Source organism: Rhinopithecus roxellana, chromosome 10, assembly GCF_007565055.1.
Source record: "Rhinopithecus roxellana isolate Shanxi Qingling chromosome 10, ASM756505v1, whole genome shotgun sequence".
NCBI lineage: Eukaryota > Metazoa > Chordata > Mammalia > Primates > Cercopithecidae > Rhinopithecus > Rhinopithecus roxellana.
In genome coordinates, this window is record NC_044558.1 from 47,095,510 (window position 1) to 47,118,801 (window position 23,292).

Genomic DNA, 23,292 nt, shown 5'->3' on the forward strand with positions numbered 1-23,292 from the left:
AATATTTCTCTTTTAGAAATATAAGCAGGTATAATTCTTAGAGCATGAGAAAGTCTTCCAGTCCTCCTTCCCCATGTTAGGCCAATTTTATGAAGGAAAAAAAGGAAATCGTGAGAAAGGTTCTATGACTTGCATAAAGCTAGCTGACTAGATAGGAAATGGTACAGGTTGGACTCAAATTTGGTTGACATTAAGCCCATATTATCATGTGCCCAAACAATTTTAGAGTGCCATACAGCTGGGTGTGGTGGCTCATGCCTGTAATCCCAGCACTTTAGTCGGCTGAGGTAGGTAGATCGCTTGAGTCCAGAGTTCGAGACCAGCCTACACGATATGGTGAAAACCCATCTCTACAAAAAATACAAAAATTAGCTGGACATGGTGGTGCATGCCTGTAGTCCCAGCTACTCGGGAGGTTGAAGCAGGAGGATCACTTGAGTCCAGGAAGTTGAGGCTGCAGTGAGCTGAGATCACGCACTGCACTTCAGCCTGGGTGACAATGAGACGTTGTCTCAAAAAAAAAAAAAAAAAAAGGTTTTAGTCAACGTATTAAAATAAAATATATGAAGCTATTCTCAAATGTAACTTTCATGTGAAAGGAATATCTTTCTAATTTTTTTTTGTTTGTTTTTTTTTTTTTTGAGACGGAGTCTCGCTCTGTCGCCCAGGCTGGAGTACAGTGGCCGGATCTCAGCTCACTGCAAGCTCCGCCTCCCGGGTTTACACCATTCTCCTGCCTCAGCCTCCCAAGTAGCTGGGACTACAGGCGCCTGCCACCTCGCCCGGCTAGTTTTTTGTATTTTTTTAGTAGAGACGGGGTTTCACCGTGTTAGCCAGGATGGTCTCGATCTCCTGACCTTGTGATCCGCCCATCTCGGCCTCCCGAAGTGCTGGGATTACAGGCTTGAGCCACCGCGCCCGGCCTATCTTTCTAATTTTATTGATCCCCACAAATTAACAAAATGAAGTATGATTCGTTCAAGGGCACATTTATACTGTCTTGGTCTTGGATGTCTACAGGTCCCTGTGTTTTGGTAATGGTGAAAGCCAAGGGGTCAATACTGGGAAGCTAAGGTGTAGGTCAGAGGTTCTCAGCACCTTTAGTGTTCCTGTAAATTTTTCAGTATCTCCCAAGCTAAAAGAAATGCTTAACAGTTCAATTTTTAAAGTCATTAGGTGTAAACAACCTAGTAAGTATCTATGTCCTAACAGCTTAAAAGTGACTTAAAAAATAATAGACACTAAAAGAAAAAATCATATTCCTATTTCATTCTTAACTAATCACAAGTATTTAATAGCATGTGTGCACCTGCTGAGCACTATACAACTTCTCAAACCTTGGAATTCGTGGACACGGTCAGTGTCATTTCCTATTCCACACTGATTTTTGTGCAGTACATGCATTTTATCACGGCAACCATGGAAAACCCAGCTTCACAAAGTCCTGACATTGTTGAAATAAATGCAGGGTGATCTAATGTTGAAACTGTAATACTTTGAACTTGCAGTTTGCACGGGGCATGACAGATGTCAAGTATCAGTGTTTCCCGTAAATATTTAAAATAGTTTGTGATGTCCCACAGTGCCTCCGTCAAGGAACCACAGATCTAAAAGATGAAACTTTAAGGCTCAAAAAAATTTCATTAGACTCAGATACTTGGTTTGTATATATGTATATATGTGTGTTGGGAAGTCTGTTAGTCAAACTGCAATGGGTTGAGAAGTAAGGAAGTGATTACAATGAGTATAGACAAGGATTCTGAAAGTTTTGAAGAGAAGGCGATAAAGCAATAATGGATGAAGAAGTAGAGAATAAAGGAGAGCAAGAAAGTAATACATGGAACAAGGTCCTAGAAGCAGATGGGATGCATAGGTGGTGGGCTTTACTTGAGCCAGGAAAGAGCACTCAATGTTTGAGAGCTTGGAAAGAGATAAGGATGCGTGAGGGACCAGATAGAGAGTAGGTACATGTTAGAGCAGCTAGTTAAGAGAGATCATTATGATGTCCTCAATTTTCCTGATGAAAGAGGAGGCAGGGTTGTCTGCTGAGACAGAGGAAGTAGGTAGATGTTGGGTGGTGGGCTAGAGAACAGTGGACAAATTTGCTCATGTTTCTGTATTTTCTATCTTTGTGTCACATTAGCTACCTACTCATGCAGACTAGAAACTAGGGACTTGTCAGATGTTTCTCTCTCTCATCTTCCCATCTAATTAATCCCTAAATTCTGACCATTTTGCTCCTAAATATTTCTGGAATTTGTCCCCGGCTCTGACCCACTACCACTTCCCTATTTCATGCATTAGTTTTATCTCTGTTGGATACTCCCAATCTCCTACTTGGTCTGCCTGGAGTCAGCTGTCTCCTTCAAATCACTTTCCCCCAAGGCTGCTAGGGAAATCTACACACACAAACACATGACAATACCACTATCCTGCTTAATCATCCTCAACTGCTTTTCACTACCCTAGAATAAAGTCCAAGAGCCTTAATGTGGTACATACAAGGCCCACCATGATCTGGCCCTTGCTCAATCCTCCCAATCTCAGCTACCCTACCTTTTCTTCATGCTCTGGGAATACTAATTGGTTTGCAATTCCATGCACAAACCCAAGTTGATCAGTTACGAGCCTCTGATGTCACCTCTGCTGGGAATATAATCTTTTTTTCTGCCTTGCTAACTTCTACTCATTTTAAAGACTGCTCAGCTATCACCTCCCTTAGGAAACCTTTGTTGATAGGCCCCACACCCCTAACTCTACTCAGATTAATTGCTTTTCTTCTATATTTCCATAACAACAAACACAGTAGAGTATGCATATTCTTATCATTATGCTTTCTATATGGTATGAAAATAATTTATAAGGCTGGACACAGTGGCTCACGCCTGTAATTCCAGCACTTTGGGAGGCTGAGGCGAGTGGATCACCTGAGGTCAGGAGTTCGAGACCAGCCTGGCCAACATGGTAAAACCCCGTCTGTACTAAAAATACAAAAATTAGCTGGGCATGGTGGCGGGTGCCTGTAATCCCAGCTACTTGGGAGGCCGAGGCAGGAGAATTGCCTGAACCTAGGAGGTGGAGGTTGCAGTGAGCCAAGATCGTGCCACTGCACTCCAGCCTGGATGACAGAGCAAGACCGTCTCAAAAAGGAAAAAGAAAAAGAAAATATAATTTATGTGTTTGTCTCATCCACTAGTCTGTGAACTTCTTGAGGTTAGGAGAAGGCATTTTATTCATTATGAAATTCTTCAGAGCCTACTATGAACTAAACAGTAGGCACTCAGTAAATACTGAATGCATAAGCAGTAATTTTCTTTAAGAAAGTTATTTGCTCTACCAGTTTACCCAAGTTCTCCTACTGCATTGAAAATATAAATCAAGTTACAAAATCCAATTTAATAACTTTCTTGCTATACATTTATTTTGCAAAGTGAGGCTTATGTATGAGATATTATAGTACACTTCCACATGATGAATGCTACACTTACATTCCTAAGGTTATTAGTCAAGCATCAATCATAAAATTCAATTAACTGAAGAATAAATATATATCAAGAACTCATATCCAGAATTTTAAAACAGTGATTTGCTTTTCTTGATGTCTTGACATATATTTAATAATTAGAACTTATAATTTTTAGTATTCTCTCTTCTGCTACTGATGTAGTTAAAAACTTTCCTCCTAATAAGTACTTTTCAATACTTAGAAAGTCCAGAGAAATCATTCAAATATTGAGTTTAATGTTGATTATGGAAACAATGTATTTTTGGAATCCAATATACAGGTGACCCTTAACACAGGTTTGGAATGCACAGGTCCACTTATATACTGATTTTTTTTTCAACCAAATTGACGGAAAATACAGTATTAGCAGGACGCAAAACCTTACTAAAAGGTAGGACCAACTGTTCCTATACTGCAGAACTTGATTATGTGCAGATTTTGGCATACTGCCCCCGAATCAATCCCCCACATACACCAAGGAATGACTATATTGATTCATTCTTTTTTTTTTTTTTTTGAGATGGAGTTTTGCTCTTGTTCCCCAGGCTGGAGTGCAATGGTGCGATCTCAGCTCACTGCAACCTTCGCCTCCCAGGTTCTAGCCTGCCTTAGCCTCCCAAGTAGCTGGGATTACAAGCGCACACCACCACACCCAGTTAATTTTTTTTGTGTGTGTTTTTAATAGAGACAGGGTTTCACCATGTTGGCCAGGCTGGTCTCGAACTCCTGACCTCAGGTGATCCGCCCACCTCAGCCTCCCGAAGTTCTGGGATTACACGCGTTAGCCACCACATTTGGCCTGTTACTTACTTTTTAAAAATTTTTTTGCCTCCTAAACTCCTTTTTTATTTTTTGAGACAGCATTTCACTCTTGTCACCTAGGCTGGAGTGCAATGGTGCAATCTCTGCTCACTGCAACCCCTGCCTTCTGCGTTTAAGCAGTTCTCCTGTCTCATCTCCCAAGTAGCTAGGACTACAGGTGTGTGCCACCACACTTGGATAATTTTTGTAGTTTTAATAGAGACAGGGTTTCACCATGTTGGCCAGGCTGGTCTCAAACTCCAGACCTCAGGTGATCTGCCTGTCTCAGCCTCCCAAAGTGTTGGGATTACAGGCATGAGTCACTGTGCCTGGCCAACCACCGCACCTGGCCCTAAACTCTTCTAATAGTTGGCTTTTTTATTTTATCAATTTCTTCTTTTTTTATTGACAGGACTATTGCAGTAGGCTTTTTTTCTAATGAATGGTCAACACTAAAGTCTTATTGGGATTGCACTTTATTTTTAAATTTTTATCCCATAATTCTGGGGATTTTTATGAGGTTTTCTTGGTTGTTTTTTATGTATTTATTTGCATATAACAAACAATTTAATTCTTTGTTCCAAAATAATTCATATATTCAAATTATGTGCTCCTTTCACTTTGTTTCTTGAAATTCAAACGTTTAAGACTACTAAACATTTTACTCCTTGTTCTGAAGATGAGGCCTAATTTAAGAGATGAATAATCAGCTGATGACTGATTCAACGAATGGTATTTGTTTCATTATTTGTCTTTGGGTATTTATGTGGATGCTAAAATTTGTGGGTGAAAGGGAGATACTCTGGGACCTTGTAATCATATTGAAAAACAGGTTATTTACACGGTCCCAGAGAATCTCCTAGTAAAAATGACAATAGGAAAAACAGTAACTTTATAGTGAACAAACCAGGCAGACTGCACCTTAGCCAAGTGATCAAAGTTAACATAATCAGTAATGGGAACAAATATGACACACCGAGGATGACACGATGTTGTTTCTGAGGTATTCGGAACCAAAATACATAACCTGAATTGAATTGTGAGGAAACATCAGACAAACCCAAACTAAAGGACATTCTACAAAATAAATGGGCAGTACTCTTCATAAGTCACAAGGTCAACAAAGACTGAGAAACTGTCACAGACTGGCTGAAGCCAAGGAGATATGAAACCAAGCACACCATGTGACCGGATTGGAAACTAGGCCAGAAAAGAGACAGCAGTGGGAATGTATGTGTAAATTAGATAATAGTTTTATATCAATGTTGTTTTCCTGAAAAAAAAAATTATACTGTAATTATGTAAGATGTTAGTATTTGAGGAATCTGGATGAAAGGTATAACGGATTTTTTTTGGTACCATTTTTGCAATATTTTTGTTAAGTCTAAAATTATTTCAAAAATAAGTTAAAAAATTAAAACATTAAAAAACAATTTCCTATAATTTTATAGGAAATAATTTGGGTATATTTAAATATTAGCAGTTTAAATGGCTGTAGATTAAAGTTCATATAGATAAATGCTCAAATAGAGGAGAAATGAGTCTGGCGTTATATTTAACATTGGGTTCAATTATTATACATTTTGAATGACACAGCCTATAAATTCAGCTCTCATTAAGGAAAGGTGTTATAAACATAGAAATAGCCCAACTTTTATATTTTAGTAGTATTTTTTTTTGGAGACAGAGTCTCGCTCTGTCACCCAGGCTGGAGTGCAGTGGTGCAATCTAGGCTCACTGCAGCCTTGACCTTGCAGGCTCAAGTGATCCTCGCTAGTAGCTGGGACTACAGGTTTGTGCTGCCACACACACAGTTTTTGTGTTTTTTGTAGAGACAGGGTTTCACCATGTTTCCTAGGCTGGTCTTGAGCCCCTGGGCTCAAGCAATCCTCCTACCTCAGCCTCCCAAACTGCTGGGATTCCAGGTGTGAGCCACTATGCCTGGCCCTTCTTCTTCTTTTCTTTTTTTTTTTTGGCATAGGGTCTGTTGCCCAGGCAGGAAAGCAGTCACATGATCACAGCTCACTTGCAGCCTTGACCTCCCAGGCTCAAGCTATTCTCCCACCTCAGCCCCACAAGTAGCTGGGACAACAGGCACTAATTTTTGTATTTCTTGTAGAGATACAGTTTCGCCATATTGCCTAGGCTGGTCTCAAACTCCTGAGCTCAAATGATCTGCCTGCTTTGGCCTCCCAAAGTGCTGGGATTACAGGCGGGAGCTACCGCTCCCAGTCTATATTTTGATATTTTAAAAATAAATTTTTAGCCTCCTCTGCAGCTTGTTCTTTCACCCATATGTTAACATACCAAAATACAGGTATTTTTTACTTCCCAGGTGAGGTTATCGTAAGATCTTGCTTTCACATATTTTGCTGACAAATCAGGTATTTATTTATTCTACTATAGTGAAAACTATGGAAAGGCCCTCTGTTTTATTTTTAATTTTTTTTTAAATGAAAAAACATGGGGTTTTACTATGTTGCCCAGGCTGACCTCAAACTCCCAGGCTCAAGTGATCCTCCTGCCTTGGCCTCCCACAGTGCTGGGATTATGGGAGTGAGCCACCATGCCCAGTTGAAAGGCCCTTTAGGAATAAGATATTACTTATGTTGCTCCAAGCAGTACATAAATTAATAACTTTATAAATAAATCCACTACCCCCTTCAGCTATTAGTTTGTCTGAGTTTGCAAGGAGATACTAATGCCCATTTCCATAGACTAGGAAAGAGGAAAGGGGAAATTAAACATTAGGAGGTGCTCAACAATTATTTAGTAGAAAATGAATTAATGGATACTTTGATCTCTCAATTTATTTAATATTTTAATTTTTGAAGAATTATACATTTAATGCCAGTATAAATACATTTTCCCAAGCTAGGGAGCAATGATATTTTGGTGATCAAAGTTTTAAGCAATATGACTGACAACTTAGTAAGAAACTGAGAACAAGAACTGTGGAGAAACCATTTCCTTGGGTAACGAACAGAGCAGAGTGGACTATAATAGAGATCTGAGTGTCCTACAGCAGCTACACATCAACAGAGAGAGGAAATGGGAGTAAGGGCTAGACCTCCAACTGTGAATAGTCTACCTTATGATGTGGCATTTTGGAATTCATGCTAGGTGGATTTAGCTGGCCCCAGAAAATCCTACTGGAGTATACCAGTAACATGAAAAGTTATCACTTAAAGGCTACAAGAAAGACCTTTGACTGATGGCGACCTCCTTTCTCTTATATCATACATAACCCTCCAAGCAAGGATCTCTTTGCTCTGTAGTTGAGGCCTAATTTAAGAGATGAGTCATCAGCCGATGACTGATTCAAGCAATAGCAATTCTCTTATTAAGTAGGCTTCAGTATTGTAAGAAGTTGTTTACTTGATATTCTAATTTTTATCTATACCAAAGTTCTTTTTAGATAAGGGCGATAATCTAAAAAAATTATTCAGTGTTCATTCAGACTATTTATGATCCATTCTATGACAAATTGTGTTCTGAAGAGAAAAAAATATAATACTATCTTATGTGAATCAAATTTATCTTTTCAAAGACAGCTAAGTTGTTATTCCTTTTGGTCGTAAATATTTGTTTTCCATCCCACTTCTCTCCATTTCTACTACTATTTAGGCAGCTTACCTGTAGCTAAAGGCAATTTTAGTTTCCTAAGTATATAAAATCTCCTAAATGTATCACCAAGAGATGAATGTCTATTGTAGAAATATTATATATTAGATTTAGGGGAGAAAAGCTTTTCTTTTTTATTTGCTTCTATTATAATTTCACGCATCAGGTATGCTTTTATTGCAGCACTTCACTCTTTTTTTCATAATTATGAGTATAGCAAAAGGGGGCTATTAATTTAGTTTGTGTAAGCAAAAGCATCAGAGAACCCTTCAAGTATATACATGCACTGTGCACCCTGTGCCTAAAATTCACTAAGTAGTAAACATAACCCTGAAAAGACACACAGTTAAAAAAATTAAAAACTTTGAAAGATAATCAAGAATTGGGCACATTAGATGTGCAAAAGTTAAATCACAGTTAACAGGGATTACGGCAAAATTATAATTAAATTACTATAAAGAGGATATTAAAATCTAAAAACATTTAAAAGTCAAGATGAGGTTATAACTGGGTTGTAGCAGATTAGGAAAAAAATTCTAGACCCAAAGCATTAATAAGAATTTCTAAAAATGACTCCATTTAAGAATTCAGCATGATGCCAGGCCAGTGTTGCATACCTATATTCCCAGCTACTCAGAAGGCTGGGGCAGGAGGATCTCTTGAGCCCAGGAGTTCGAGGCTGTAGTATGCTATGATCTTGTCTGTGAACAGTCACTGCACTCCAGTCTGGGCAACATAGCAAGACCCCCATCTCTTAAAAAGAAAATAATTCAACATAACATTATAGAATCAAGTATATTTAATATTGGAGGTGACTTCTAGATCATGTGGATTAATCTATCATGTTAAAGGAAGGACCATGGCTCAATCCCATCTTTACTGTTTACTAGTCATTTACTCTCTCAGAACATCAAGGTTTTCATTTGCAAAATGGGAGTAATACCACCAGCTGCACAGGGTGGTTGTGAGGATTAAAATTCTCTGAGCTAGTATCTGTAAAAGCCCTGGAACACAGCAACTACTTCAATGTTGCTGTTGACTCAGGATTCTTTCCATTTTAAAATAAGACAATAAGACCCCAGAAGGCTGGGAAATCTCATAGGACGCCAGCAGCAGAGCTGGGACAAGACTGTGGGCCTCAGTGTTTACTCTGCCAGGCTGGAAGCCAATCTCACCCACAGCTGGATGCCTTCTAAGCAGCCTGAATGCTCATTAATCTTTGAAGAGGCATAAGAGCCAAGAGCTGGCAATTTCTCATTTCTTTATCTTGACTACATGGGTTTGGGTGAGACTTTGGCTGAACAGGAGTGATGAGAGAGAGTTTCAGCAGCTGTCTTCTGTCAAACCAAAAATATATCAAAATAGTGCATTTTTAAAACAAGGTTTCTAAATATTACACTGGATAAGGTTTGAACTCAGAGTTGTTACTCTAGGACACTGCTTAGTTCATCAGTTCTTAGATTTCAAGATTCCACTTACTACAAAAAACTGAAAATGATCTTTAGGGACCAATACAGAATCATCAACTTTTTAAGACATTAAAAATAAAAATCCCGACTGCCTCTTACTCAGAATAGTCCCTTAGTCAAGAGTGTAGTGCTTGACTTTTGGCTTTACCCACTAATTAGATGTAACCTTAGGCCAGGTACTTAGCCTTTCAGTGCTCAAACGAGGTAAGCACAGTACCCGCTTCATGGATCCTTGTGAGCACTGAATAATAGAGTCTCAAACATAGTAAGAGCTAGGTAAATGCTAGATGTTATTTGTTATAATTATTAGTTTGTGGCTGTGGAGAAGTTATTTAATCTCTTTGTGTCTTAGTTTCCTAACTTGCAAAATGTAAACAATGATACTTCATTGGGTTGTGGTAAGGATTAAACAAATTAAGTTATTAAGTGTATAGAACTGTTTGGCGCATAGTAAGCTCTTTATAAGCATTGGCCATCACTATCACTACTATTTTTTAAAGGATATTTTAACATTAAAAGAATAAATGTGGCATTTTGAAAAAATGTTTTGTCTTTGCTTACCAATGAAAATTTTGGGATCTGCACTGATTTATGCTCCAGCATCTGACTTGAATAAATGTCATGTCATTAACCATTAATGTTATCTATAAATGCTTTCATTCATAGTGAGCTAACTTCTTACGAAGTAATGTCTGGAAATTCTAAAAATGCCATCCGACATGTTTTATTCTATCATGATCTTTGGAAATAAGTTCAATTCTTTCATAAGCAGCAGATGCTCATTGAAGATGTTATAATCGAATCTTGATAACAATTAATAATTTATGATCTACCTTTTGTTTTACCAAATGGGTAGACATTTATAAGCCTGTGGTAATGACTATACAGAGAAATGATAGGATTCTGAAGGCAGTCTTTGGGGGATGAGCAAAAGCCACGCTGAGTAGAAGTAAGTTTCCTCCTAAGAAATTAAAAATAAAATTGTCCTACGAGATTAAACTATAAATCAACATATGATGGTTATGAGTAGTGGCAGGCAAAGTTCCTTCAAGAGACAGAATGGGTCTCAGGCTAGCTTAAAACTGAATTGAACATATTAATATAAAGAATGTATCAATAAGGCATTTGTGGGCAGATACATGATGGAGGGATAAGAGACAGTAATGGAAACAGAAAAAGGAGAACTGCTTGTAGGAAGATGTTGCAGTACTTAGTTAAGTAACACTAAAAATAAGAAAATAGCAACAAGACTTCTACAGTGATTATTACATGTTAAATACTATATTGTAAGCCCTGTAATTTATTAACACATTTAATCTTTGGAATAATCCTGTGAAATATGAACTACTATTTGCCTTAAACGTGAGGAAACTGCAACAGGTTAAGAAACTTGCCCAAGGTCAGACAGCAAAGTGACAGAAGAATTTGAACTAGGCCAGGCGCGGTGGCTCACACCTGTAATCCCAGCAGTTTTGGAGGCCGAGTCAGGCGGATCATGAGGTCAGTTAGCCGGGAGTGGTGATGGGTGCCTATAATCGCAGCTATTTGGGAGGCTGAGGCAGGAGAGTCGCTTGAACCTGGGAGGTGGAGGTTGCAGTGAGCCGAGACTGCACCACTGCACTCCAGCCTGGGTGACAGAGCAAGACTCTGTTTCAAAAAAATAAAAGAATTTGAACTAAGATAGTCTGGCTCCAGAGTCTGTGCTCTCAATTACTGAATCACATGCGACGCTGCCCAGAACTGACGGGGCTTCATCAGGCTCATCCAGAAGTTCAGTTTGCCCTGTATGTATTCATGCATTAATATTCTGAGCACAGCCTATGGATGATGTTACTGATTCAGTGGTGAATAAGGAGTCATATTTCTGTCTTTCTTTCTGAAATAGAGTTAAAAGCACTACATATAATTAAATCCCATATTATGGTTCCATATGTAATCAACCCTCAAACAATTGGTTATCACTTGTAGCCTGCCTATAATGAAAGAATGTGTCAATCAAACCAATACAAACACATGGCCTGACTGATGGCTCTCTCTCCATTCTATATCATTTATTTGGTATGCTGGAATTCATTCTTTGGGCCTATGTGTTGATGAAAATCAGCATTCCTGAGCCTGATGAGCCCTGCAACACTGATGATATCCTTTCTACTTCTGTCTTAGAATTGTCTCGAGGCTACAACTAAATGATATAAGCTTATTTGTTTATTTAAACAAAATATATTTACACTTATTTTCAATAAGTATCTTAACAGTACTTAGAAATTCTTCCAATATCTTCAAGGTGAGCCATTACTTCTGATTCACTTTTGGTCAAATAAGGATGGTGAATGTGTGGAAACACTTAAGTTAGTACCCATGTAGCTGATTCAACTCAAGAATGCATAAAAGCTTATTAATTTTGGATAAATTATGTACGCTATTTTTCACGAACCTAACACTTTAATAAGCTGTTTAAAAAAACCTCATACAATGGTGACCTTTCTTGCATATAGTTCTCTTAAATTCTAAGAGGAAAAGGTATTACTCTTTGGCCGTAATACCAGCACACCTTATTTTATTGTGCTTCACTTTATTGTACTTTGCAAATAAAGAGTGTTTTACAAATTGCAAGTTTGTGGTGATCCCCAGTCAAGCAATTCTATTGGTACCATTTTCCAACAGCATGTGCTCACTATGAGACGGTGATATGGTTTGGCTGTGTCCCCACCCAAATCTCATCTGGAATTGTAGTGCCCACAATTCCCACATGTTGTGGGAGGTACCCGGTGGGAAGTAATTGGATCATGGGGACAGGTCTTTCTTGTACTGTTCTCATAATAGTGAATAAGTCTTACAAGATCTGATGGCAAACTTAATAGATAAATGCTGTGTGTGTGGTCTTACTGCTCCACCAACCAGTATTCCCCCATTTCTCCCCATCTCCTTGGGCCTCCCTATTCCCTGAGACACAACACTATTAGGCCAATTAATAACCCTATAATGCCCTCTAAGTGTTCCCTATAATTAATAACCCTATAATACCCTCTAGGTGAAAGGAAGAGTCGCAAGTCTCTCACTTTCAGGAGTGTCCGAGGGAGAGAATATAGGCATGGATTCTTAGTTTCTGTTTCTGGTAGGGCCAGTAAAGCCTCTTCCTTATCCCTCTTTTCTGCTTATTCCTAAAGACAAATACTAAAAACCATGGCTTCAGGCTGCTAAAAGCCTAAGACAAAACAAAACAGAACAACAACAACAATAAAATAAAGTGGGTTAGAGAAGCTTGCAACCAAAAGCTAGAAATAATTAAGCTTAGTGAGGAAGGCATGTCAAAAGCTGAGGCAAGCTGAAAGCTAGGCCTCTTGTGCCAAACAGCCAAGGTGGGAATGCAAAGGAAAAGTTATTGAAGGAAACGAAAAGTGCTACTGCAGTGAACAACATGAATGATGTGAAGGTGATATAGTCTTATTGCTCATATGGAGAAAGGTTTAATAGTCTGGATAGAGGATCAAACCAGCCACAACATTCCCTAAAGCCAAAGCCTAATCCAGAGCAAGGCCTCCACTCTTTTCAATTCTATGAAGGTTGAGAAAGGTGAGGAAGCTGCAGGAGAAAAGTCTGACATTACCAGAGGTTGGTTCATGAGGTTTAAGGAAAGAAGCCATTTCCATAACATACAAATGCAAGGTGAAGCAGCAAGTGCTAATGTAGAAGCTGCAGCAAGTTATCCAGAAGATCTAGCTAAGATCTTCATTGCTGAAGGTGGCTACACTAGACAACAGATTTTCAATGCAGATGAAACAGCTTTATATCAGCAGAAGATGGCATCTAGGACTTTCATAGAGAGAAGTCAATGCCTGGCTTCAAAGCTTCAAAAGACAGGCTGATTCTCTTATTAGGGGCTAAATGTAGCTGGTGACTTTAAGTTGAAGCCAATGCTCATTTATCATTCTGAAAATCCTAGGACCTTTAAGAACTATCCTAAATCTACTCTGCCTGTGCCCTATAAATGGAACAAAGCCTAGATGACAGCAACATCTGTTCACACCATGGTTTACTGAATATTTTAAGCTTACTATTGAGAAGTACTGCTCAGAAAAAAGGATTCCTTTCAAAATATTACTGCTCATTGACAATGCACCTGGTCACCCAAGAGATCTGATGGAGATGGACAGATTCATGTCCTCATACCTGCTAACAAAATATCCATTCTGCAGCCCATGGATCAAGGAGTAATTCTGACTTTCAGGTCTTATTTAAGAAATACTTTTTGGCCAGACACAATGGCTCACGCCTGTAATCCTAGCACTTTGGGAAGCTGAAGTGGGTGGATCACTTGGAGACAGGAGTCCAAGACCAGCCTGGCCAACATGGTGAAACCCCATCTCTACTAAAAATACAAAAATTAGCTGGGTGTGGTGGCGTGTGCCCATAGTCCCAGCTACTTGGGATGTTGAAGCACAAGAATCACTTGAACCTAGGAGGCGGAGGTTGCAGCAAGCTATTACGACACTGCCCTCCAGCCTGGGTGACAGAGCGAGATTCTGTCTCAAAAAAAAAAAAAAAAAAAAAAAAAAAAAAAAAAAAAAAAAAAAAAACAACAACAAAAGAAATACTTTTCATAAGGCTATAGCTGCCACAGACAGTGGTTCCTATGATGGATCTGGGCAAAGTAAATGAAAACCTTCTGGAAATGATTCATTATTCTGGATACCATGAGCATTCATGATTCATGGGACGAGGTCAAAACATCAACATTATAAGGAATTTGGAAGAAGCTGATTTAAACCCTCATGGATGACTTTGAGAGGTTCAAGATTTAAGGGGAGGAAGTCACTGCAGATGTGGTAGAAATGGCAAAAAAAGTAGAATTAGAAGTGGAACCTGAAGGTGTGACTGAATTGTTGCAATCTCATGACAAAACTTCAACAGATAAGGAGCTGCTTTTTATGAATGAGCAAAGAAAGTGGTTTCCTGAGATGGAATCTACTTCCAGTGAGGATACAATGTTGTGAACACTGGTGAAGTGACAATAAAGGATTCAGAATATTAAAAAAATGTAGTTGATAAAGCAGCAGCAGGGTTTGAGAGAACTGACACCAATTTTAACTTTTTTTTTTGAGACAGAGTCTCATTCTGTCACCTGGGGTTAGAGTGCAGCGGCATGATCTTACCTCACTGCATCCTCTGACTCCCAGGTTCAAGGATACTTTTGCCTCAGCGCCCCAAGTAGCTGGGATTACAGGTGTGTGCTGCCACTCCTGGCCAATTTTTGTATTTTTAGTAGAGATGGGGTTTCATGATGATAGCCAGGCTGGTCTCGAACTCCTGACCTCAAGTGATCCACCCACCTCAGCCTCCCAAAGTACTGGGATTACAGGCATGAGCCACTGCGTCCGGCCTAGGATTGACTCCAATTTTGAAAGAAGTTCTATGGGTAAAAATGCCTCCAAATAGCATCATGTGCTACAGAGAAAACTTTTGTGAATGAAGAGTCAACTGATGTGGCAAACTTCATTGTTGTCGTATTTTAAGAAATTGCCACGGCTACCCCAACCTTCAGCAACCACCACCCTGATTAGTCATCAACACCCTGATTAGACATCAACATTGAGGCAAGACCCTCCACCAGCAAAAAGATGATGACTTGCTGATGGTTCAGATAACTGTTAGCATTTTTTAGCAATAAAGTATTTTTCACTTAAGGTACTTTTTTTTTTTTTTAGGCATAATACTATTACACACTTAACAGACTACAGTACAGTGTAAACGTAACTTTCATATGCACTGGATAATCAAAAAATTCATATGACTTGCTTTAATGCAATATTTGCTTTACTGCAGTGGTGTGGAACTGAACACCCAATAGCTCTAAAGTATGCCTGTAAAATCTCCCGCAAATATTTCAGAAGTAAAGGATACATTTGGCTTTCTTTTGGGAGTTAATGTTCTTTGCTCAAATCTGTCACTATTATTATAGCAACAATGTATAATTTTAACCTTAAAGATGCTAACGTCTTTATGAATTTTTAATAACTTTTCTGAAAATGTTATATATTATGGATTAGACTAATATCCCTAACACACATTTACTTTTCAAATACCAAAATATTAGATTTATATACATAATACACATTTACTTTCAAACACCCAAATCCAACCATTGTAAGTTTAGGTCTATACTTAAGCTCTTGAATGGGATTAGATCAACAGAAGCATGAAGATGAAAGGAAAAATAATCATTACCAATGATAATTTTAAAAATCTGTTTACTTGTTAAGTATAACTTTGAAAAGATACATGCAATAAAATTGCTTTCCAAGTGTATAAAAAGTAAATAAAGAATTAAAGCTGTAGTAAAAATTAGAACAAAACTGATGCTAACTATAGCTTTTCCTTTCCTGATTTCTGTAAATGAAATTCCAATAGAAAGCAGAATCTTTAGTTCACATTTTCCCCCTAATAATACAACTGTTATATAAAATAAGCATTTAAAAATAATTTTTTATTTTTAATTTCAAGAAAGCAAAATCTAATAAAATAGCATTTCATATGATAAAATTATAGTTTTCCTAAATAAAACAATCCTAACATACTTAAAAACACTCAGAAAATATGCAGTCATAGATAAGAGTTATATAAAAAGGCCAAAAAAGTCTAAGCAATACATTGGTTTTATTAAATCTAAAATAAAAAATAAATAATCTAAAATAAAAAATAAATCCTGATATAACTCATCAAATTTGTTTTAATAAACAAAAATCTGAAAAGTGACAGCAAGAGCTTTGATATCATCTAAATATGTAAAAAAGTGAACATGACTATTATATGAAAGAGAAAAATGAAAATACTTTTAGGTTTACATATTATTCCTCCAAGATACAGAATGTTTTAAATGGCTGTCACCATTCAAATGCTGTAAGATGTGGAGTATGAACTTTTCCATATAATTAGATAAAAATAAAATAGACATATGATTCCAAAAAAGTATTCTGCAATATACAATTTCATAAGGTCCAAGTAAGCTTAATTATGAATACATATTCATGAGATTTACTTCTCTGTTCTTTACAAGTTGAAATAGAAATATTTTTATAAATATATTTTCCTATTATTTTTCTTTTAGTATTCACATAAAATATTGTAGAGCAAAACACCAAAGGTTAATGTTGCACAACTAATACAACTAATACCTGTATTGTGTTCTTCCTACGATTGACTTTCCTTCTCTCCATTGAGCAGTCACATCGCTGGGATCAAGTAAGCCTTCAAAAATATGCTCCCAGAGATACAAGCCTGATAATTAACAACAAAAACAAAATCAAAACAATTTACTGTCTCATCTACTCTGGTGCATGAGACAAGTTTATGTTCTATTCTTTTATTCATTTGACTGTAAAACCAGAATGCCTCCCCTTTGGGCCGTTGGCAGGCAGTGCTACCAAGCAACAGCTCCAAATCATCAACATGGCAGCTAATGAGAGACACAGCTCAGAAGCTGTCAGTGTGTAAAATGTGGCAAAATGTGAGTTAATATTAAAGACCTCTCCTACTCTAGATTTGAGAAACCCCTAATTTATATAGATCTTTACACCTGTCTTATTCTGAAATGAAATGTACTATATTACAAAGTAAACTATACTATGTGGTTAGAACTATTTTTATAACAAATTAGGGGGAGTTGCCATTTTGTGCCAAATGGAGCCAGAGGAGCTCATGTATTTACATATATTAATACATTCAATATGTCAAGGGGACATTACCTCCTCCTCACTTGAACACATATCCCTGAATGCATGATCCCCTTCACAGACAAATGCCACTACATCTTTTCTCCTTATGGCAGCTCCTGATGTTTTATCATGATTTCACCTGAATGAAAGCTCTGAGAGTAGAGGAGAGCAGCGTTACTCAATGAGGCACTATGGAGACCATACACCACTTCTGGGCACCCTGTTTTGGTTACACTCAAAGAGGTTTTTGTTTCATTCTCATTGTACCCTGGTACTAAAGGAAACCCAAGCCACTATGTTTAAAACATGGCCAATTAGATAAAGCTTTACAAATGTGATGGGTTGAATAATGTCTCCCTGCCCCACCAGCAAAGATGTCCATATTCTAATATCTAGAATCTAGGAATATGTTACCTTACATGGCAAAAGACACTTTAAAAATACGATTGAGTTAAGGATGCTGAGGTGAAGAGATTATTATAGATTATCTAGGTGGGCCCTATGTAATCTCAAGAGTCCTCACACAAGGGAGGCAGGAGGGTCAGAGTGAGGCAAGGGATATATAAAGATGGAAGTAGAGGTCAGAGTGATGTGGGGCCATAAATGAAGGAATGCGGGTAGCCCCTAGAAACTCTCAACAGTAAGGAAACAGGTTCTCCTCTAGAGCCTCCAAAAGTAACACAGCCCCCACACATTTTAGAGTTCTGCCTTCAGAAAAGTAAGATACTAAATTTGTGGTAATTTGTTACAGTTGCAATAGGATGCTATAGATTATACAGTTAAGATTATGGTACCTGGAAATGGGGTGCTACTGTAACAAATACTTAAAAATGTGGAAGTGGCTCTGAAATTGGGTAATGGGTAAAGGCCGAGAGAATTGTAAGGACATGATTTTAAAAAGCCTAGATTAGATTGCCTTGAATAACCTGCAGATAGAAATATGGATGTTAATGACTCAACCAGTGAAGACTCAAAGTGAGGCAGACTAGAGAAAACCTGTATTGTCTTACAGGATACCTAAATCATCATAAGCAGATTGTTGGTAAGAATATGCAATTTTTTAAAATTTTAATTAATTAATTAATTATTTTTGAGACAGAGTCTCGCTCTGTAGCCCAGGCTGGAATAAGGTGGCATGATCTTGGCTCACCGCAACCTCCACCTCCCTGGTTCAAGCAATTCTCCTGCCTCAGCCTCCTGAGTAGCTGGGATTACAGGCATGTGCCACAATGTCTGGCTAATTTTTGTATTTTTGGTAGAGATGGGGTTTCACCATGATGACCAGGCTGGTCTTGAACTCCTGGCCTCAAGCGATCCACCTGCCTCAGCCTCCCAAAGTGCTCGATTACAGACGTGAGACATCATGCCTAGAATATGCATATTAAAGAAATTGTTGGTGAGGGCTCAGAAGAAAATCAGGAATGTTTGTTATTAGAAACTGGAAGGATGAGGATCCTTGTTATATAACAGTAAAAAGCTTATTTGGATTGTATCCTGCAGTTACGTGGAAAGTAGAACTCGTGATAAACTTTAATAATTAGCTGGAGGGTTTCAAGCAAAGTGAAAGGTGTGGACTGGTTTCTTCTTGGTGCTTAATGAAATATAAGAAGAAAGAGATAGAAGGAAAAACTGTTAAGCAAAAGGGAACCAGAATTTGATGATCTGGGAAATTCTCAGACCATTAAGATTGCAAAAGAGGTGAAAAATTAGATTTACTGTCTGCAAAGGGTGTTCCAGAAAGAAGACCAAGGATGTGGCTGCACAACCTTTTGCTAGTGTCTCAGAAGGAACAGAAGATCTGAATATTCATTCACACAAAGGGCTCTTTGAAGAGATTACACATGTGACTTACAGGTCTCCTCAGCCACCTCAGCAGAAGCCAGAAATGGAGATGGGATTACTCAGAAAAGATCTGCAGAGGAGCTTCCCATCTAATGGAGTGAATCCTGTGACATACACAGGAGGCCCACAAGGTTCTTCAGAATGTTGTATGAGCAGAAACACTGCCAGCTTGGACTAAAAAAGACAGAAAGAGGTCACAATGAAAGAAGGCTGATGGGCTCTGCAAATTTTACCAGCTGTCAACAGGCTGATAAAATTACTAAGCTGCAAACTTGTGTTACTTTTTATGAAAAAGGAAAAGATGACTTCAAGAGTATGGCTGAAATGCCAGAGGGCAAAGCTGTACAAGTCATAGATTATTCCTAGGCCTGCAATATAATCTAATAGAGCTGACCATTCAGATGAAATTTAGATTTCAAAATTGCTAGGACCAGTGACACTTTTTTACTTCAATTTTTTCCCTTTTTGAATGGGAATGTCTATAACGGTATTTTATAACTGTGCCTAGAGAATAGGCTGATGAAAGTAGCATTTTTCCTGCCAGCAGAGGTGTTAAAAAAAAAAAAAAAGGTAGCATTTGATGAAATTCACTTGGCCACTTTGCGCTTATCAGATTGAAAAGAAATAAGTCTGGAAATGAAAATCTGGGATTTAAGAGAAGAAGTCAGTATTAGAGACTTTATTTAAAAAATAATGGTCAGAACTTGATGATTGAAGACCTGGTTTCAGGTACTTGAAATTTAGAGACTGGTAGTAATCTTCCAGGATGTATACTTGTATGTAAGTATGAACGAATTTATGAAATACCGTGAGCAGAGGACTATCCTCTGTACATTTTCCTCTCATCGGGTACTTTCTACCCATATCCCTTATTGTACATAAACCCAGCTCATGTTCAAAGGCCAAATAGAATGCTTTCTAAGTCACTAAATTCTTTGTGACTCTTTGAACCCTCACAGCCCCATTCTCTAATTGAGTATAATGTATATCTTAGAACACTACACTCTCATGATATTCACAGCAAAAACGCTTCTGTGTGCAATCAAGTTTAATCAACTACATACTATAATATATTCCTTCGCTGATACAATGAACACTGTCATATTAAAGGCTCTTGAGAAAGGCCTGCAATGAAGAACCTTAACTTTGTACTCTTCAGTGTTTCCCAAATGTGTTTGGCCCTCAAGGGCAGGGGCCACATCTTATATTTGTGTATCAAGTGTCCAAAAAATACACAGATTCATGAAAATTCAGTTGACATATGTATTGCAATCTAATGACACTATACAGCCTATTCAATGTATCGATAAATGAAGCTGTGCTCTGCTGAAGACCAACAGTGGAACATGTATGTGTGTACATTTACAAACAGATGTTGTCTAATTGGAAGGAGAAAGGAATTACTGACAAAAAGTGAAAAAATATATCATGATGCCTTAATTAACAAGTTATGAAATAAATTATATTAAAATGAATTTCATATCAATAAAGTACATTTTACAATGCTTTTTACATGTCTTCCTTTTACATATTAACTTACCAATGGCAGCTTTGCCCCAGATTTGTACACTGAGGTCTGTTTTTCCTTTCGTGGATTTATTTAATACTTGAAGGCTAGTTTTAAATCTGTATTGTTGCTCATTTTTTTCATCTCCTTCCCAAGGATTCCATTCTTCACTTTCCAAAGTGAACTGTTCTGTTTTAAAAAGAGTAACAGTGTTTACCAGTTAGGTATTATTGCAGCTGTAGGTAAATTCAAATCATTTAAATTAAGCGTTAGTTCTAATTTCATCCTAACTTTAATTTTTGAGAGATAGAGCAACTGAATTTAAACTGGTTATACACAATGAAAACAAAAAAGAAACTATCGGCAATTTTTTTAACTGAACTTTTTTTACTCTGAAAGGTCTTAGAAATAAAATGCTAACTTGAAACAGGAAAATTCTCTTCCCCAAAACAAAACCTTTAAAAATAACAGGATAATATGTATCAAGTTACAGGCTTAACTTCTGCAATTCTTTTTATCTGTTGTATACAGGTAACCTATGCACAAAAAACTGACTTCAGAGTGTAGTGTTCACCAGTCTTAGATACTATCGTGCAAAATTCTGAATAAAGGGAGAGAGAAAGCTGAGTCTGATCTTAAGATAAATTAAACATAAGACAGGGGACCAGAATTTGGAGGTAAAGCCTGCCTTACGGTCACTGCAGGATTAGAGAGGGTTTTGTTTCAACATGGAAACGGATGTCTTAAACCTTGTAGCGATTTTGAGGCCTTCCAGGAGCACTCCCGCAAATCTCTGGCATTTGAGACGACGTCTTGCATTTTAACACGTATTTGAAAGGCGTTCGCGCCTGTCACCCCCTGGGATGGGGAGCGGGGAGACCGTGTGAGATCTGGGTGAGAATTAAGGACCATTCTCCAATCCCGAGCCAAGGGCTGGCTCGAGGAGCTGTAGGAGGCAAAGCGCGTCTCAGGCCCCGCGGGTAACCCCAGACTTGAGAGCGGGGTGCGGGAACCCGGCCCCTGCCGCCCAGCAGCCCCTAGCGAGGTGCGCAGAGCCGGAGGGAAGCTGCAGCCCCCGTCCTACCTCGGCCGCGTCTCTCCCGCGCCGGGGCCACCGCCCCCTTCCTGAGGCCCCGCGGGGACCCGGCCGGCGCCTGGCGGCGGCGCCCGAAAAAGACGTGGTAGGCAGCGTAGAGGGAGAATAGGCAGTACAGGGCGATGAGAAATGAGCAGAGCCGCTTCCGCGTCAGCCGCATCCCACTCGGGCTTCCAGTCAGGTAGCCACCGCCATGGAGCGGCCGGAAACAGAAGCTGCGGCCCGGGCGACGTCCGGCGCAGGCCCAGGCACTTTCCAGGACGTCCCCATCAAAGGCTCTTCCGCCCAGAGCCCGGTACAGCCCCGCCCCGGGCACACCCACCTCCCTCCTCCCGCCCAGGCCCCGCCCCCTCCAGTCCCGCCTCATCCGCCGGGCCCAGGGCCTGCCTGCCCACCTCCCGCTCCGGAATAGGGGGTCCTGGAGGGGCCACTACACCAAGTGCTTCCAGACGCCGGGCTGGGTGGGAGCCTCTCTGTCCTCTGCCGTGTACCCATTACACCTTTCAACCGTGTCACTTTTCCCAAGTACATAAAGACTCGGGGAAAAAAGAACACCCGTGGTGGTCCATGAAGGCCATGTGAAGGCATGGACCGTGATATTTTTTGCTCTACATGGAATCCCTAGCGCCTGGGACAGTGCCTACTACATTGATAGATGAGTGAATATAAACGTCCTTTAAAAAAATTGATGATGGTCGCTCAACCTTGTGAATGTAATTAATACCACTCACTTGTATGCATAGAAATAGTTAAAATGTCGAATTCGTGTTTTATATACTTTACTGCAATAAAAATATTTTTAAAGTTCAATTTTATTATGATGTGAGTTGAACGCACATAGGCATACAGTATTTTGTCAAATAGAGGCTATAAATGTGAATGCTTCAATAAACTTTTTGTTCAACCTTGGGAATATGGGCTACAATGTTCTGTCAGTTGCATCTGGTACTACTGCTCAAATTATCCCGCAGTCTTGCGACGGTGTGTCCACTAATTAGGGTGACCAGTGGTCCCAGTTTGCCCAGGACTGTAAAGAATCTCCAGTTGGAGGATTTTTAGTGCTAAAATTGGGAAAGTCCTAGGAAATCAGTAAAAGTTGGTCACTCTAGCATTGACTCTAAACTATTAGGTCAAACACTTTACCCAATCCCCCGAACAGTTCCCTGCCTCCAAAGACCTGTTTTAAACCATTTTTGCTCAGACTCCCTAAGTCCTATAAATATCACCCCAAACCTTCTCCTTCTGAGACTACCAAGCTCCTGTCAAAGTGTGGCCTCCCTTACTGTAGTAGATTTAATAAATTTAGCTTTCCTTGATTAACAGGCTATTCTGGTGTCTTAGAGAGATGGCAGTTGTTTCATGTACACTGTATTGTTGGTTATCCTATTTTGTTGTGGAAATGACAATTATTTAAGGATAGGAAGTAATTACCTTATAATTACTAAAAAACACCCACTGTATCAATGTACATGCAGATGCTACTGACTAATAGTTTTACTATTGAGAAATGCATACAAGGTAAAACTAATATGCGGCTGATGTCATCTTGAATGGGGCAGAGGGCCATGAAAATGAAGGAGTTGTTTTACCTCAAACTGCAAATGACTGCATAATTTGATTATAAACTTTTAAAAATGTATTTAGGTTACAAAGGAATCTTCTAATTGATCTAAGTCTGGCAGAGTTCATTTTCCTTTCTCTTGGTGTTTAATGATTGAGCTACAGCTGGAAGCTAC

General features: G+C 38.8%; 1 protein-coding gene across 10 annotated transcripts in view; it reads right to left on the reverse strand.

Moving 5' to 3' along the window:
* RXYLT1 (ribitol xylosyltransferase 1) overlaps positions 1 to 21,868 on the reverse strand; it is a 31,460-nt gene extending 9,592 nt beyond the window's left edge. Inside the window, exons 1-6 of one of the 10 annotated variants that reach the window (XM_030939334.1) lie at positions 21,545 to 21,819; positions 20,494 to 20,649; positions 18,964 to 19,127; positions 17,142 to 17,263; positions 16,572 to 16,674; positions 8,548 to 8,683 (exon numbers count right to left, since the gene is read on the reverse strand). In XM_030939334.1, coding sequence (XP_030795194.1) covers positions 8,548 to 8,681 — 134 coding nt within the window. In that variant the 5' untranslated portion in view covers positions 8,682 to 8,683; positions 16,572 to 16,674; positions 17,142 to 17,263; ... (1 more) ...; positions 20,494 to 20,649; positions 21,545 to 21,819. Of the gene's footprint in view, positions 1 to 8,547; positions 8,684 to 16,571; positions 16,675 to 17,141; positions 17,264 to 18,963; positions 19,128 to 20,493; positions 20,650 to 21,209; positions 21,319 to 21,544 lie in introns of those variants that run through there. The other 9 variants (XM_030939333.1, XM_030939339.1, XM_030939335.1 and 6 more) reach the window with 9 other exon arrangements.
* Positions 21,869 to 23,292: the final 1,424 nt, after the last annotated feature.